Source organism: Chaetodon auriga, chromosome 15 (assembly GCF_051107435.1).
Source record: "Chaetodon auriga isolate fChaAug3 chromosome 15, fChaAug3.hap1, whole genome shotgun sequence".
Classification (NCBI taxonomy): Eukaryota; Metazoa; Chordata; class Actinopteri; order Chaetodontiformes; family Chaetodontidae; genus Chaetodon; species Chaetodon auriga.
In genome coordinates this window covers 12,830,120-12,844,170 of record NC_135088.1, presented here as the reverse complement: position 1 = coordinate 12,844,170, position 14,051 = coordinate 12,830,120, and the positions used below count along the sequence as shown (strand labels likewise).

Genomic DNA, 14,051 nt, shown 5'->3' with positions numbered 1-14,051 from the left:
AACGGTCAAATTGTTCAGCAGAAAACACTGCGAATGGCCCACCACTTTCTGCACAGTGACTTTAAAAGAGAGTGGCCTCATGCTGCTTCTTTCAGCTGTGTACCTGACCAAACCACAGGGGGCTGGCCTGCCACCAAACAGCAGCAGCAGCAGCACCAGGCCAGCAGAGCTCCAGGAGCCACTGTCCCTGATGTGAGTGACGTCCTCAGATCTATTCTCAGGTGACGAGAGGGGCTGAGGTGTCAAGTGATAGCCATCTGCTGGAGCGTAGTATCAGGTGGCAGAACAGAGTGCTGACAGACCTGGTTAAAAGCAAACATGTGGCGAGAGTGTGCCAGGAACATCTGGTGGACAAAACTACGCTAAGACATGCTCTTAGTCTCACCTCTGAACAAGCTTCCTGGGGGACATGGAGTCAGGAGACACCCTGTTCTTAAAAACCATTGTTAAAGCAGACTAGTATTTTACATGCGAGAACTCTCTGGATGAATGCAAGTCAGAACTGTGTGTGTTTACTGATGTTTGGTTTAAATGGTTGGAAGTTTCTGTTCTTAGTCAGTGTGTTTCAAATCCTGGTGATTTTATATATATATAAAAAAATCTGTAAAATTTAACTGTAATGCAGCTACAGTCAGGCCGAAATAGAAAAATGTACCCTTGTTTTTACATGCAGCACGATGGCCGTGAAAACGCTCTGTTGTAATAACACTGACCTCTGCTGGTCGGTGGCACAACAACCTAAAACTCCATCAATTGCATTTTTTTTTTTTTTTTACCAGAAAACAATAAACAAGACCACACATTTAAAGAGATCAATTCATCTTTATTAACCCCCACAAACGCTTCCATATGCCCGCACAACAAAACATCTCTATGTTAGCATCAATGATAGAGGAAGGAGATCTATGCCAACAACACACACGAGCAGTTGCCTGCACAGCACACCTTAAATACATCATGAAATTTATTATGGAAAAGTGAATGAAAAATAAAATAAATACAAGTATGAAGGAAGGAGGAGCTCAAAATATAAGTGGGACTGTTTCTCTAGAGAGGCATCGGGAGAGAAGTGCTGAAAGGAGCTGATGTGTGTGAAACTTAAAGGGTTTAAGAGGGTATAAAGTGCTGAATTTTTGTTGTCAGTAGGCACATAGACTGAATGAAATACTGACTTGAAGCTCAGTCATGTGAAAGATGATGATTTTATGGATAAACTTTATTGGAGTATATCCAAATTTTTTTTTAAAAATCCTTGATGTATTAGTGGTATTACCATGTAATGCAAAGTGGACTGTTTAGTGTAAAAGTTCAATGTGATGCCCAGTGAACAAATCTTCTCTTTTACATGAAAGATGTACTCAAAAGGCACTGCTGGTCAACTTAAAGTATATATAGAAAAAAAACTAAAGAAAGCAGGAAATAAAATAAATACTCTAAACATTGCTTTTAGCAAAACATACCAGTTTGTTTGATGTCTCTCTTCCATAACACGGCCCCCAAAACATCCCATCCAGTGCTGCAGCATATTCTAAGCTACAGCAGCTTCCTACTGCAACAACAATTAATCATGATGACTGTCTCTTCCACTCACCCGAGAAACATCAGCAATAAGGCTCTTCTCTCCTTCCTGTCGCTCATTAATGCCATTTAGTCCACACTTACCTTGCACCATCTATCAAAAAAATCCATCTGATGAATAGATACATAGTACCATGAGCTGGGATTCGCAATCTGGATGATTTAAAGTCAACATATTAGTCAAAAAAGAAAACAATACTCAATAATAATGGAATCGCTCAATTATCATGGCGAGGCTGCAGTCTTTGCTGCTTTCATAGGTGGACATACGTGGCGCTAAACAAGTTCTCTTGTTCCGTTTTCTGCTCACATGGGGTATATTAAAGCAGTCTTATGTGGGTTGCAGCTGCACTAATGTGCCACTCAGAGAGGAGGAAATAAAAAGAGGAAGTCAGAGGATTTGGGGGGAATGCGGAGGGCTGATGCCTCTTTTCCTTTCACAGTCTTTCCTCTCTCTTGTTCTTCTTTTCTCCTCCGTGTGTCACTTTCCTCCTCAGCTTCTGTCCAATGGACTCGTTTCCGTGACAACTGCAGCATCAGTTTATCTTGGTGGGATTTTGGAAAATGGATGTGGCAGTCTGTTTGTGTGTGCGTGTACTTAATGGAAACCTATTACAATTAAACAGTATGTTGTCCTTTCTATGTATGCAGGGATGACTGCATTGCCCATGTTTCTCAGTAAAAAAAATCTTTATCCTCTCCTCATGTACTTTTCTCTAGACGTAGGCCTCAGGGATGTCGGTGCCATTGATTTTGATGTAGATCTTTGCGTCGTTCTCCTTCTCTTGTTGCTCTTTGTAGAGTGTCTGTCTGTAGCAGATCAGGTAGAGAGGCAGCAAGAAGCCCAGCATACTGAGAACAAGGAGTCCAACATTGACCTGGAGGACAGCACCAGAATTAGCCACGCCAGAAAGGTTTAATTTGGGAGTGAGTGTTTCTGAGTGTGCGTGTGTGTGTGTATTCATACCCAGAGTGGATCACCCCCCAGGGGTCCCATCATAGCTAGAAACAGGGGTTGCTGCAACAGAGCAAACACAGCGCTGACCAGAGACTGCATGCCTGTTAGAGTGCCAAACTGGGAGGAGGGAAACCTGCAGAGAGGGAGGCGGTAAATTCAATTTCTCGGTTTGAAGCTGCATTCATATACAGAATACAATGATGATGATGATGATGATGATGATGATGATGATGATGATTGGAGGTGCACTGAGACTTACACAGCAGCATAGAGGCCACCAACAGCAGAGTGAATGAATCCTCTCACTATTGTGTGTAAGACAAACGACACAATCTGAGGAGAAATGAAAGTAGATGAAATTAATATTCAGTCAGTCAGTTTATAAAGTAAAGGAATAGTTCAACATTTTTGATACTGCTTATTGCTTTCTTACAGAGAGTTAAATGAGAAGATACCACTCCACACATCCATCTGTTAAATATGAAGCTGCAGCCAGCTCGTTTAGCTTTGCATAAAGACTGCAAAGATGGGGGAAACAGATAGCCTGGCTCTGTCCAAAGGTAACTAAATCCTATTAGCACCTCTAAAGCAAATTAACACATCTTATTTGTTTAATCTGTAGACTACACAGTGCATGCTAAGCTAAGCTAGCTGTCTTCTGCCTTATAGGCAAACCTGAAACAGGCTAGCTGTTTCCCATTAAATTGACACTGAAACACTACACAACTTGACATACAGGATATAAAAAATAGTGGAGGTCTTAACACCGATCTCAAAAAGAAGTTCTGTGTCTAATTTTGGGAATTTCCTGCTCTATCATGCATGCGGATGATTTTACATAACTCTCTGCTGTCAACAGCCTGTAAAAAGAGGCTTATCAGGGAATATTAGAGATAGACTCTAAAGGCCATAACGAGACAGTGATATCTTTGCTAGCATGTCAGCTGCATCACTGAAGTCCTTTGAGGGTCTATGTGCATGTCTGACAGCTGGGATGGACCACTCACCTGCAGGGGGAGGTTGGGCACTAAGCAGGTGATTCCAAATCCCACTAAAAGGATGTTTGTGAGGATGAAAGCTCGCAAGGCATTGGTCACCTTCTGGGTCTTTTTGTCTCTGGACTTTTTCTTTATCTCTCCCCTGGTGGTCAAAATCAGACACAGGAGAGATAAGGTTATCAGGCACTGATGTCACAACTCAAAGGTTCTTTCTTTATTCATCACACTGGCAAATAAACAGTACAGCAATGTCTGGGCCTCGACTTGGAAAGGGGTTAAAGAAACAACTCAAACTTGACTCACTTGCTGCAGGGTTCCTTTTCCTCATCTCCATCATCACAGTCCTTCAGTTTCCAGTCCATGATCTGACCAATCACAGGAGTGGTCATCAGGCAAAGCAGCTGCAGCATGCCAAAGATGGAGGAGTACACACTCACTGAGAGAGGGATCAGAATGAGGTTGATAAGGTTGTAAAAAAGTGCAAAGAATATTAGAGGTTCGGGGAAAAACAAGAAAGGGAAGGGAAGGGTCAGAAAGAGGGATAAAAATATGATAAGATGGAGGGTTCAGGACCTTTTTCTACTTGGTTAATGACAATAGCAGTACGGTTAATCATTAGTCCTGGGCAGTAGAGCTGCATTGAGTGAAACAACAGTGGATAAGGAGAAAGGGGCTGTTCAAAAGTCAATTTGATGTCATTAAGAGGGGATTTACAACCAGGGGAGTAACGGTAAGTTAAAAGTTCATCATGTGACACTGCTCATATGAACAGGTGCTGAGGGGCAAAGTTAGTTAATGAGTACAACAGATGGTACCTGGCAGTTTCAGATTAAAGCTGAAGGTAAGCTGAAGGACTGAGTTAATGACAACTGGCAAGGTCATAATGACATAACACCAGCTATGACAATGATGGCAAACCTAGACAAGACTAGAGGTTAAGTTCAAAGTGTCTAATGCTTTAGTAGTGTACAGATACAACGATAGACTTTCAATCTTACCAACTTCCATTCTCTCCACTGAAAATTCAATTAAAAGCAAATCAGTCCAGCTGCTTTCAAGTAAGGAAGTAAACATACTGAGCAGTCTATATCATAAGAAACAGCAAGAGACAAATGGATTCCAGGTAAACACACACACACACACACACACACACACAAAATGCAGAGACAAACCTGTGTTGAGGTCTCCATCAGTGAGCGACTCCAGCACACTGTTCATGGCCCCCATGTAGAACAAGAGGCGAAGCTGAGTGATGCACATGGTCACCAGACTGAGCAGGAAGATCGGGCTGCTCATAGTTTTAAAGAACGATTGGGCTGCAGAGGAGAAACAGGAATGAAATGGAGGTGCATGACAGTCATCAAAGGAAGGGGTGCAACAGCAAGGGATTGGCTTTTACTGACATCCTAGCTACAAATCCTCCACTCTTACACTCATTTTGTGGCTTGCAGTCCATTTCGAGGTCCATGGTGGAGAGGCAGAGCTTGTGTCCGTCCTTAGTGGCCAGCTCCTTCTGCTTCAGACTGTTGCCCACACTAAGACGGCGGCCCACCGTGGTCACTTGGCGGTAGAACTGCTTCCCTGTGATTTTATGGTCAAAGCCCAGCCAGCTGAACTTGATCTTCACACTGAGAAAACAAAGAGGGAGGAACGAAGAAAAGGAGGAAGATGGGATGTGGGGATGTGAGTGTGTGAGGAAGGAAAGGAGAAAGTGACAAGGGAGGAAGTCATGGAGGAAAAAAAAAGTAAATATGAGTGGAAATTGGTGACATACAGGAAAAATCATGTCACATTTATGTTTGTTTGCCTAAAAAGATTGAATCTGGCTTCCTGTGGAGGTAATCTTACAAACCCTGCACAACTCAGTCCACTGGAAATGATTTTTGCTGAACAAGCAGGTCAAAAGTGTGATTTTAATTGACAAGGATTTGCCACAGGGTTGAGTTTAGTTGACCAGTGTGATGCTCAGCAGACAGACTTTAACCTGGTCGCATTACACAGCACATTTTTGCACATGAGACTGCCATTGCTTCACAAGATTAATTAGTTTTGTTTCATGAAGGTCCAGAGCTCATTTTGAACTTCAGTCAGTGATTGCTGTTATCATGGGATAACACTACACTAGACTGCACCTGCATATGATTATATTATCATAATATATATCATACTATTATAATAAACAAACATATATTTGTACACGTGGGATTTTTGCCATCAATAGTATCCATGTAGCACTGTGTGTGTCTGTGGTACTAACGTGTAATCCATGTCCTCTGGTCCTGGGAATGGTTCCAGTGGCCAGTTGAGGAAGCAGTTCAAGAAGACCAGAGCAGCACAGGCGGCCCACACCACCAGAATAGTGATGAAAGGTACGCCAAGATCATAGATCACCTGTGAAAAACAAAGCACACAGGAAATACCTGAAGTCAGAATGCAATCAAAATTTGTTCGTTAATATTAGAAAATGTTCAGCTTCTGGGTCCAGATCTGTATCAGCATACACTGGGGCAGCCATGATATTTATAAAGATATAATTTTTTATACAGGGATGAATTGTGCAACATTTAAAGTTACTCAGTGGTGCCATGATAAAACAATCATGTCATCATAGCATTGGGGAAAAGCCTACAAATTTTGTAGGATTGCTGACAATTTATATGTGAAGGACACTTGTAAATATGGTTGCATGTTGCACATGGAATTCGAGGATCATGGCAGTCTATGTAAAATAGAAGGCAAAAAGTTGCACAAAAGCAATACAGAATGACAAAAACATGATGTTGTAATTTTGGTTGAATTTAGATACTAATAAAGTGTCAGAGCAGGTGTGTGCTGGGTAATTCGGTGTTTGCTACCTTGACACCAGGGAAGGTGACAGCGGAGGAGGCATAGGAGCCAATCATCAAGGCGATGAAGGTGGAACGGAGGTTCCCAAACATGGTCGGGAGCTAGAGAGAAAGAGAGTGGAAAAGAGACAGATAAATCAATGAAGCTGTCACATGATCAAATAAGCACATCCTGTCTTTATTGTACTCTAGAATTAAGCAGCTTTTGCACAAGCTTGCAAGTGAAAAGAGACGTATCCCATCGTGTGAGTGTAACAGTAAAACCATCCACAGCCAAGATCATGGTGATCTCAGCTGCAGTGTAGCTGCTCTAAGCTTGAGGCCACGGACAGATTGGGGACGCTGTGAAGATGGTGCCTACTGACACAGGGGTCAGAGTGGACACTGGGAACCAATTAGCAAGCAGACATCGCTCTACAAAAGAACGTCAGAGAACATAAAACACAACAAAGTGACAGGGAACACCAGCAAAGCAATATAAAACAGCATCACATAACGCACACAGCTGTCCAGCACTCGACACACATGCAGCGCTGACCAATTCTATACAGCTGAAACAATCAGAGGGGGTGACTGAGGTGAGGTGACATTTTCTCTGTCTTTACTCCCGTTTGGGGAAAGAGTTGGGAGAAAAAAAAAAAAAGCAGAACAGGAGACAGTGGGTGGCAAAACATCCAAATACAAAGGCATTCACAAGCTGTTCTGTTTTCAAGAGACTGAACAACAACAAACACATTCAATTACATAAGACTGGAGAAGCTGCGGAAGAGGTATGTGTGTGTGTGTGTGTGTGTGTGTGTGTGTGTGTGTGAGTGTGTGTGTGTACTAAATTGAGAAAGTATGCACAGTGATAATCCAAGTTACAGTATTCCACAGCAGTATCATCAGGAGGACTTTGAAAATCGTTGTGATGGATTCTGAAACAGACACATTAAGCTGCCGGACAAACCCGAAGGGGAAAGGTGACCTGACAACTGACACTGGCAGGGAGCCAGCAGTGGCCGCTGAGGGCAGCTGAGTATTACCCAACACCCCTCAGCTGAGAATGACTGCCTGTAGGTCTGAGGTGGAGTCATGATCATGGAGCCAAGGAGCGGCAAAGAGTCTAATGATTAACCTAACACTGAGGCTTTCACATATCAGGCTCTGAGTGAAAGATGGTATGAGGGGAAAACATGGCTTTATGCACAGACTCTACAGGAAGGGAGCAAAACAGCCCTCAATTCTGGTTTTACTATGTCGGCATTCATGCCAGCAGTGGCAGCTCATGAGAGATTTATATAGCTGCAACAAATAGGAGGATAGGAGATGACAGATGTAACAGTCACAGCCTGTGGCGGTATAGAAAAGGGGTATTTTTTTGGGAGATTTACTGGAGTAGAGCCCCTCTTTAGTGAGCAGCATCACCATGGCACAGCGCAGGACTCTTGTGTGAGTCGCAGCAGGCTGAACTGATGGTGAAGGGGGGGAACAGGAGGATGAAGAACAGCAGGGAAAGAATGTAAACGAATGTTGAGCAGTTGACCCCGTGAACCCTGGGAATTTTAAAGAACATCAGTTGTTTTTCTGTCCCCGTGTGTCTGTGGATTGGCTCAGACTTTAAAGGGGGACTCCACTGGTTTTACGCATCAAAGTTTGTTTACACTTCTTGGAGAGTTCTGCTGGATATGTTAAAAAAAAAAAAGCCCAGCTACATTTTGGGTAATGTAGACACCAGGTTTTGACAAGGATATAGAATAAAAAAGATAATATATCTGGTTGGCTGGCTGTTCAATTTTGATGCTTAACTACTTTAAAACTGTAAATCCTTATAGGAGTGCAAATACTCTCTTAACTTCCCTGTAAACATAAGATGGACCCTAATGGATGAGTGTGTTGCTTTTCCAGAAAAAAAAAAAAAAAAAAAGAATGGAGGGCTGATTCCAAGGTCCTTTTTTTCCTTTGTCTTCTAACTTGACTTTTCAATGTGAAACTGCAAATTAGAGCTGCAGTGCTATTCTGCAAAGCCTCATTATTCCCTTTTGAGAAGGATGCTGCATTGCTCGTTGTGTTCGAATGCGTTACTTTCCAAACATCAATTTATATGATTAGTATCTTTTGGTGCATGTAAATTATGGTAAATGCATGTATTTGTGTAAAAAGAGGCCGTCAGGGAGACGAACAGCTCAAAAACCCAACAGTTATTATGATGTTCTTGCTAAAGCACAATAATGGATGCAGTGGAAAGTGATAATGAACCATTGAGTTACTCCCTCTCTCTCCAATCAAAACACCTTCCCCCCTCCTGCTCTCCAAAGCTCAGCCCGGTTGTCAGCAGGAACACAGAGTGCAGTGTAGGAAGCCAAAAAAAAAAAAAACCCAAAACAGAATGCCAGACACGAGGGGAGGGAGAGGGTGGGCAGGCAGGGAGCCAGCAAACTATTATCATAAAGCTGTAACAGCAAGACGAAGACCTATGAAGACAGAAAATTGTATATATCTGGACAAGCCTTGTGCGGCAGGTGCAAAGAATCTGCAGCAGGAGGATTACACAGCACACACTTACCGTGAGCGAGGTGAAGGTCATGCACATGCCCCCAAAGCCATTGAAGGTCAGGGCAATGAAGATAAGGACAGAGAGTTCTGCAAGTGACACAGATGTTAGCTCACGAGTCAGTCAACAACCACGCTACTGTATATTGTTTCAAGTACAGCGCAAAAAGGCACACATGAGTGCTCTTCAGGTGGACTCACCATTTGGTTGGTAGGCTCCATAAGCGATGAGCAGACAGGACAATCCGAAACACGTGCTGAAAATAGAGGAACGCATCTGGTATTGTATGTCTGGCATGTTCTCTTAAATGGTTTTGCATATCCACGATGCAATGGGAGTGAAAAGAATTGTGTTTGGAGCATTGAATTGAGTCAATTACAGTTACTCTCTCCAGAAACGACATCATGGATGACCTGGATAATTCCCTCTCTTCTTTGCTTACCTGCCCAGCAGTCTTAGCTTGCGAGGGCCATATTTATCCATGACGATCCCCAGTGGCAGCGTGATGGCTGAGAGCAGGAAGGAACCCACTGTGAACGCCAGGTTCAGCATCTCATCCTGTTCTTTACAAATCAGCCAGCCGTTCATCCTCAGGGGCCCATCCACGGGGACCACGGGCCTCGCCTCCACTCCATCTCCCAGACCAACCACGGCGCCCTCGCTTTCATAGAACTCAGCGTACTCATTAGGCGTCGGTGCTGCTAGGGGCAGGGACACGTTGTAGCTGGAGCTGTTACCTGAAGAACAAGAGGCATTCAGGTTGGAAAGTTTAGGTAGGATTTCACGAATAATCATGACTGTGTAATGCTGAGAATGTGATGGTGAGTGCACAGGGAGCTGTGGCTACTTGTCACACAGATGAAATGTGAAGGTGGCAGTTCTGCCTATTCACAGCATCCTGATACATCGACACACAGCGGCCACATGTGCACTGAACACGTGCAGGGTTAGGTGTGTGGAAAAACCCAAGCTAACATCATATCAGGGGCTGCACAGTTTAGACCCATTGAAAAATCCATCCACCTGCCATCACTGAGATGCTATATGGATTTTATCTGTAAGTTGGAATGCCATGGATAAAAAGTGATAAGCTGACACTGGCAATAAACTTCAGATTATCATCAGAAGCTGCAAGGAGATAATGTGGGAGAGATGCAATGCAAAGTCCAAGTGAGGGAGAAAGGGCAGCAGCAGCAGTTTGGGAATGTATTGGTCATGCATGAGCTGATGTTTTCCACACTCGCTCACATATCTATGGTACCAGCCAGCCGACGTCTTTGTGGTCACGAGAGGCGAGTGTATGTGCAGCATCCCTGTGTGAAACATCATGACGCGCTTCATGACAAAGTGCCAAAGACTTCTTTAGGAAACCAGATCATACGCTGTGCAGCAAAGCCAAGGGGAGCAGCTGGTTGACAAAGTCTGAGCATGCACATATTGCTGTGTTGTGGCATGTGTTGCAAGAAGATTTGGTCGGGCAGGATGCTGCAAAACGAACAGCTTGTGAAGGCACACACTTTCATACTGTCTCAGCCTCGGATTGAAATTAACTGTCAACACATATAACCTGTTACATGTGTCGAAATTCCGACTAAAAGCTTTCTGGTCCTCATTATATTTTAATTTTGTAAAGCACCTTGTAACATTGTTAAGAATGTAAATGCAGCTTTTTATCATTATCATTATTATTATTATTATTATTATTAAGCAAGTATGTGCTTTGTTCCCTGGGTCGGGCAGGGCCTTTCTGTGTGAAGTTTGCATGTTCTTCCCGTGCATGCGTGGGTTCTCTCCGGGCACTCTGGCTTCCTCCCACAGACCAAAAACATGCTCGGTAGGTTAATTGGTCTCTAAATTGTCCGTAGGTGTGAGTGTGAGTGTGTGAGTTGTCTGTCTGTGTGTCTGTGTATGTAGCCCTGCGATTGGCTGGCGACCGGTTCAGGGTGTACCCCGCCTCTCGCCCATTGCTAGCTGGGATAGGCTCCAGCCCCCCGCAACCCCGAAATGGGATGCGCGGGTAAAGAAGATGAATGAATGAATGTGCTTTGTTTAACTGTGTCGAAAAGTAGCTGACTCTGACCAACTTATCCAAAGTGAGGTAGCATCATGTGAAATCAGGTTAGACCATGTGGTTTCCCGACCATGGTGACTCTCGCCAGCTGACATATAAAATCGAGCTTGAACCATTCCTCTATCTTTGCAGCATGGGCACAAAAGCCCAACCTACACTGCATCGTCATTATCTGTTTTTATCTACCATTTTCTTTTTACTGTCTGATTTCTGCTGCTCATCAGTTTACTATCAGTTTCCTCCCTGTCCTCTATCAGTGGACTTTAAGCTTCCATATTACCAGTAATAAAATCGTGGATCGCTCTGTCCCTCTATCACATGTCACATGCCTGAAAACAGCTGAGCTGGTGCTGCTGTCCTCTGCCTCTTACATCATCAGAACAAGATAAGATGTCTGTGGTGGTGCTCCAGGAAGTCACCTACAGCGGTGGATGCTCGATTGTAACTTTAGTGACGAGTCTGAGGTCAGTATTGCAGCTGAAATATTTTTAGTGTCCTATAAAGTGGTGTGCATTTCCTGGTAAACCTGACTACAATCATCCTTGTGTAACTGGCCGTATGTAGTTCAATTACGTTTCTGGTAATGCTGAAGAAGCCTAAAGATGAAACCAACAGTCAGACTAAAGTTGCACCTCTTGGAAATGAAGATTAATAGGAAGACGGTACCAAAACATCCTCCTACAAATCACCAGTCAAAAAAATCAATTGGGTAAACTCTCTAAGGAGATACGACGGCTGCCAGTGAGAGAGAAAAAGTGCATCTGGCCCGTAAGTTAGTGTCTGTGGGATAAGCAGGACTCACTACAGTCAGGACACCCCGGCACGACACAGTGTCACCTGAGGTCCACAGGATGAGCCTGGCCTGATTCCTCTCCCACGTTCCCTTCTGCTTACTTTCTTCCCTAAGACCTGACTGGGACCATTGTGTGCATCAATTCCACCTTTGTGCTTAAAAACACAAAGGTGCTGCCTGACTTTGGGTCAAAGTGGGGCACGAGGAGAAAAGGAGGATATGCTTTAGAGATGAGGGGCTTGGGGAGAGGGCAAAAGGACTGCTGATCCAGTCTGTGACCTGTTTATCAGCCCCCCTTCAATCAGTCTGCTGCTGTGTCCTGACTTTAGTTTGGAGCCACTGGAACCTTTTACTCTTAAACTTTGGACCACTTAGCCAACTTGCAACCCGGCCCTCTCTTTAATTTAACTGATCAGGTTTAATCTCCCGGGGCCCTAAAAACAGCCCTTCACAGAAAACACTTATTCTTCCTAAAGAACAGAAAAGGCAACCAGGCAGCAGTGTTACTTTACATCTCTTGAATAAAACCTTGCTCCCTCCTTCACCCTCACTCATGACACAAACTGACTCCTCATCACCAAGCCTTACTTAAACAGCTCATTGTGGTGCATTTCAGGAAGAAAGAAAGAAAATATATAAGTTCCATGGCATAAACTAATGCCGGTAGGCTTCACTATCAGGATAAATGAAGTAATGTGACAGTACAGAAATAAACAGAAATACAACTCACCCTCCTCGTTGCAAAGGTAAGAGTAGAAGCCCTCTGACTTGAGCATGAGGAGGAGTGACCCCCATCCCAGCAGCACAGCGGAGAACAGCAGATTCTCAATGATAGCAGTCACTGCCATCCACCAGCGCCTGGCAAACGCTGTGGCCAGGGTCGGAGGCATGGTTGAGGGCGAGAAATGAAGGGTAGAGCCAGAGGAGAGAAACACAGAGAGGGCAGGAAAGAGCCAACTGGAAGCACAGAGAGAGCCTCCCTGAATGACGCTCAGGATGAAGGATCACTGATCACTTATCTGTGAGGAGAAAAGCACAAGGGGGAAGGGGGAGGTTTTATAGTTGGCCTATCACCGAAGTCACTGACGGACAGGAAGGTTCAGTTTTTATAAGATCTAGAGATAAACGCACTTAACTTTGAACCTAGCTGAGGATAACTGTACTGCATGAAATAAAGTGAAAATGAAACTGTGCTGTCTGTCACTGTAACACATTCTCGGATTGTTTCCCAACTTTTTGATTAATTGAAAGTTTCTCTTCTAATTAGACACAGAGGAGAGGTAATGGCAGCTGCTCTGCAGAACTAAACTAACTAATAGTAACAGCGGATGGCGAATTATTAACTCTCCTGCTAGTGCAAAGATCATTACATCACTCTGCTGCAGGGGCGGCGATCTTATATCACATCACAGGCACTAATAACTGAAGAAGCTGGAGAGTTTCTGCTGTTTGGGGGAGAAGGCAAACTGGTCCAAACTGGATAAAAATGGGGCTCTCTCACTGCTCCCCCATCCACACACACACACACACACACACACACACACACACACACACAATCTCTAAATGTCCTCTCAGGCCCATCCAACCGCAACTGTCCTCTGCAATTACTGTGGTGCATCCCAAACATAAAGGAGCTACCAGACAATTAACAAATCATCTCACACAGCCAACCTCTCTCTCTCTCTCTCTCTCTCTCTTTCTCTCTCTCTCTCTCTCTTTCTCTCTCTCGCTCTCTATTTCTCTCTCTCTCCCACACACACACACACGCACAATACTGTACATGCACCCACACTGATCTCATGGAAAATAGATAAGCAAATGAACATGCTATTATAAGGGAAAGCCTGTTCCTGTGTATCTGTTGTCTCATTTAATGAAATAAATTTAATCCCATTATTCAGTCATTTTCCTGCAATGCAAAGTCAGTTACAGGTAGCTGCCCACATAAATGACAGACTTTCTTACCTCTGTAGGCTAAAAGCATTACCATCCAGCTTCAAACTTCCTGTTGCTCTCTGGATCAGTTAAGTGACCGGTTGTCTGTGTAATGCCAGCTTTTTATACTGAGGCGGTCCCCACATGGCGCCCCCTGTTGACCATTGGCTGCCAGATGTCAGCACATAGTACACAGAGCCTGCACTTTGATAACAAAGGCTCTCAGTTTGGGAGTTATTTTGTTGCCACAGAGGATTTTTTTTTTTAGTGTGTTTTAATAGTATAGCTGAAAATCAAATAAAAAGTTCGTAATAATAAGAATGACGTGTTGGTTTGATT

General features: G+C 43.8%; 1 protein-coding gene across 2 annotated transcripts; it reads right to left on the bottom strand.

The window, feature by feature from the left end:
- Nucleotides 1-805: 805 nt before the first annotated feature.
- slc43a2b (solute carrier family 43 member 2b) lies at nucleotides 806-13,811 on the bottom strand. 2 transcript variants are annotated; one of them, XM_076750442.1, is made up of 15 exons: nucleotides 13,743-13,811; nucleotides 12,508-12,796; nucleotides 9,356-9,650; nucleotides 9,114-9,169; nucleotides 8,926-9,002; nucleotides 6,390-6,482; nucleotides 5,792-5,925; nucleotides 4,966-5,162; nucleotides 4,707-4,850; nucleotides 4,533-4,550; nucleotides 3,838-3,970; nucleotides 3,544-3,676; nucleotides 2,796-2,869; nucleotides 2,546-2,669; nucleotides 806-2,456 (listed from the first exon to the last, which is right to left on the bottom strand). In XM_076750442.1, the coding sequence occupies exons 2-15, from the start codon at nucleotides 12,665-12,667 to the stop codon at nucleotides 2,295-2,297; spliced, it is 1,800 nt and encodes a 599-aa protein (XP_076606557.1). In that variant the 5' UTR covers nucleotides 12,668-12,796; nucleotides 13,743-13,811; the 3' UTR covers nucleotides 806-2,294. The 2 variants fall into 2 exon arrangements, with proteins under 2 accessions (XP_076606557.1, XP_076606558.1); XM_076750443.1 differs by lacking the exon at nucleotides 4,533-4,550 and having other exon boundaries at nucleotides 13,743-13,808.
- Between the last annotated feature and the right edge of the window lie 240 nt (nucleotides 13,812-14,051).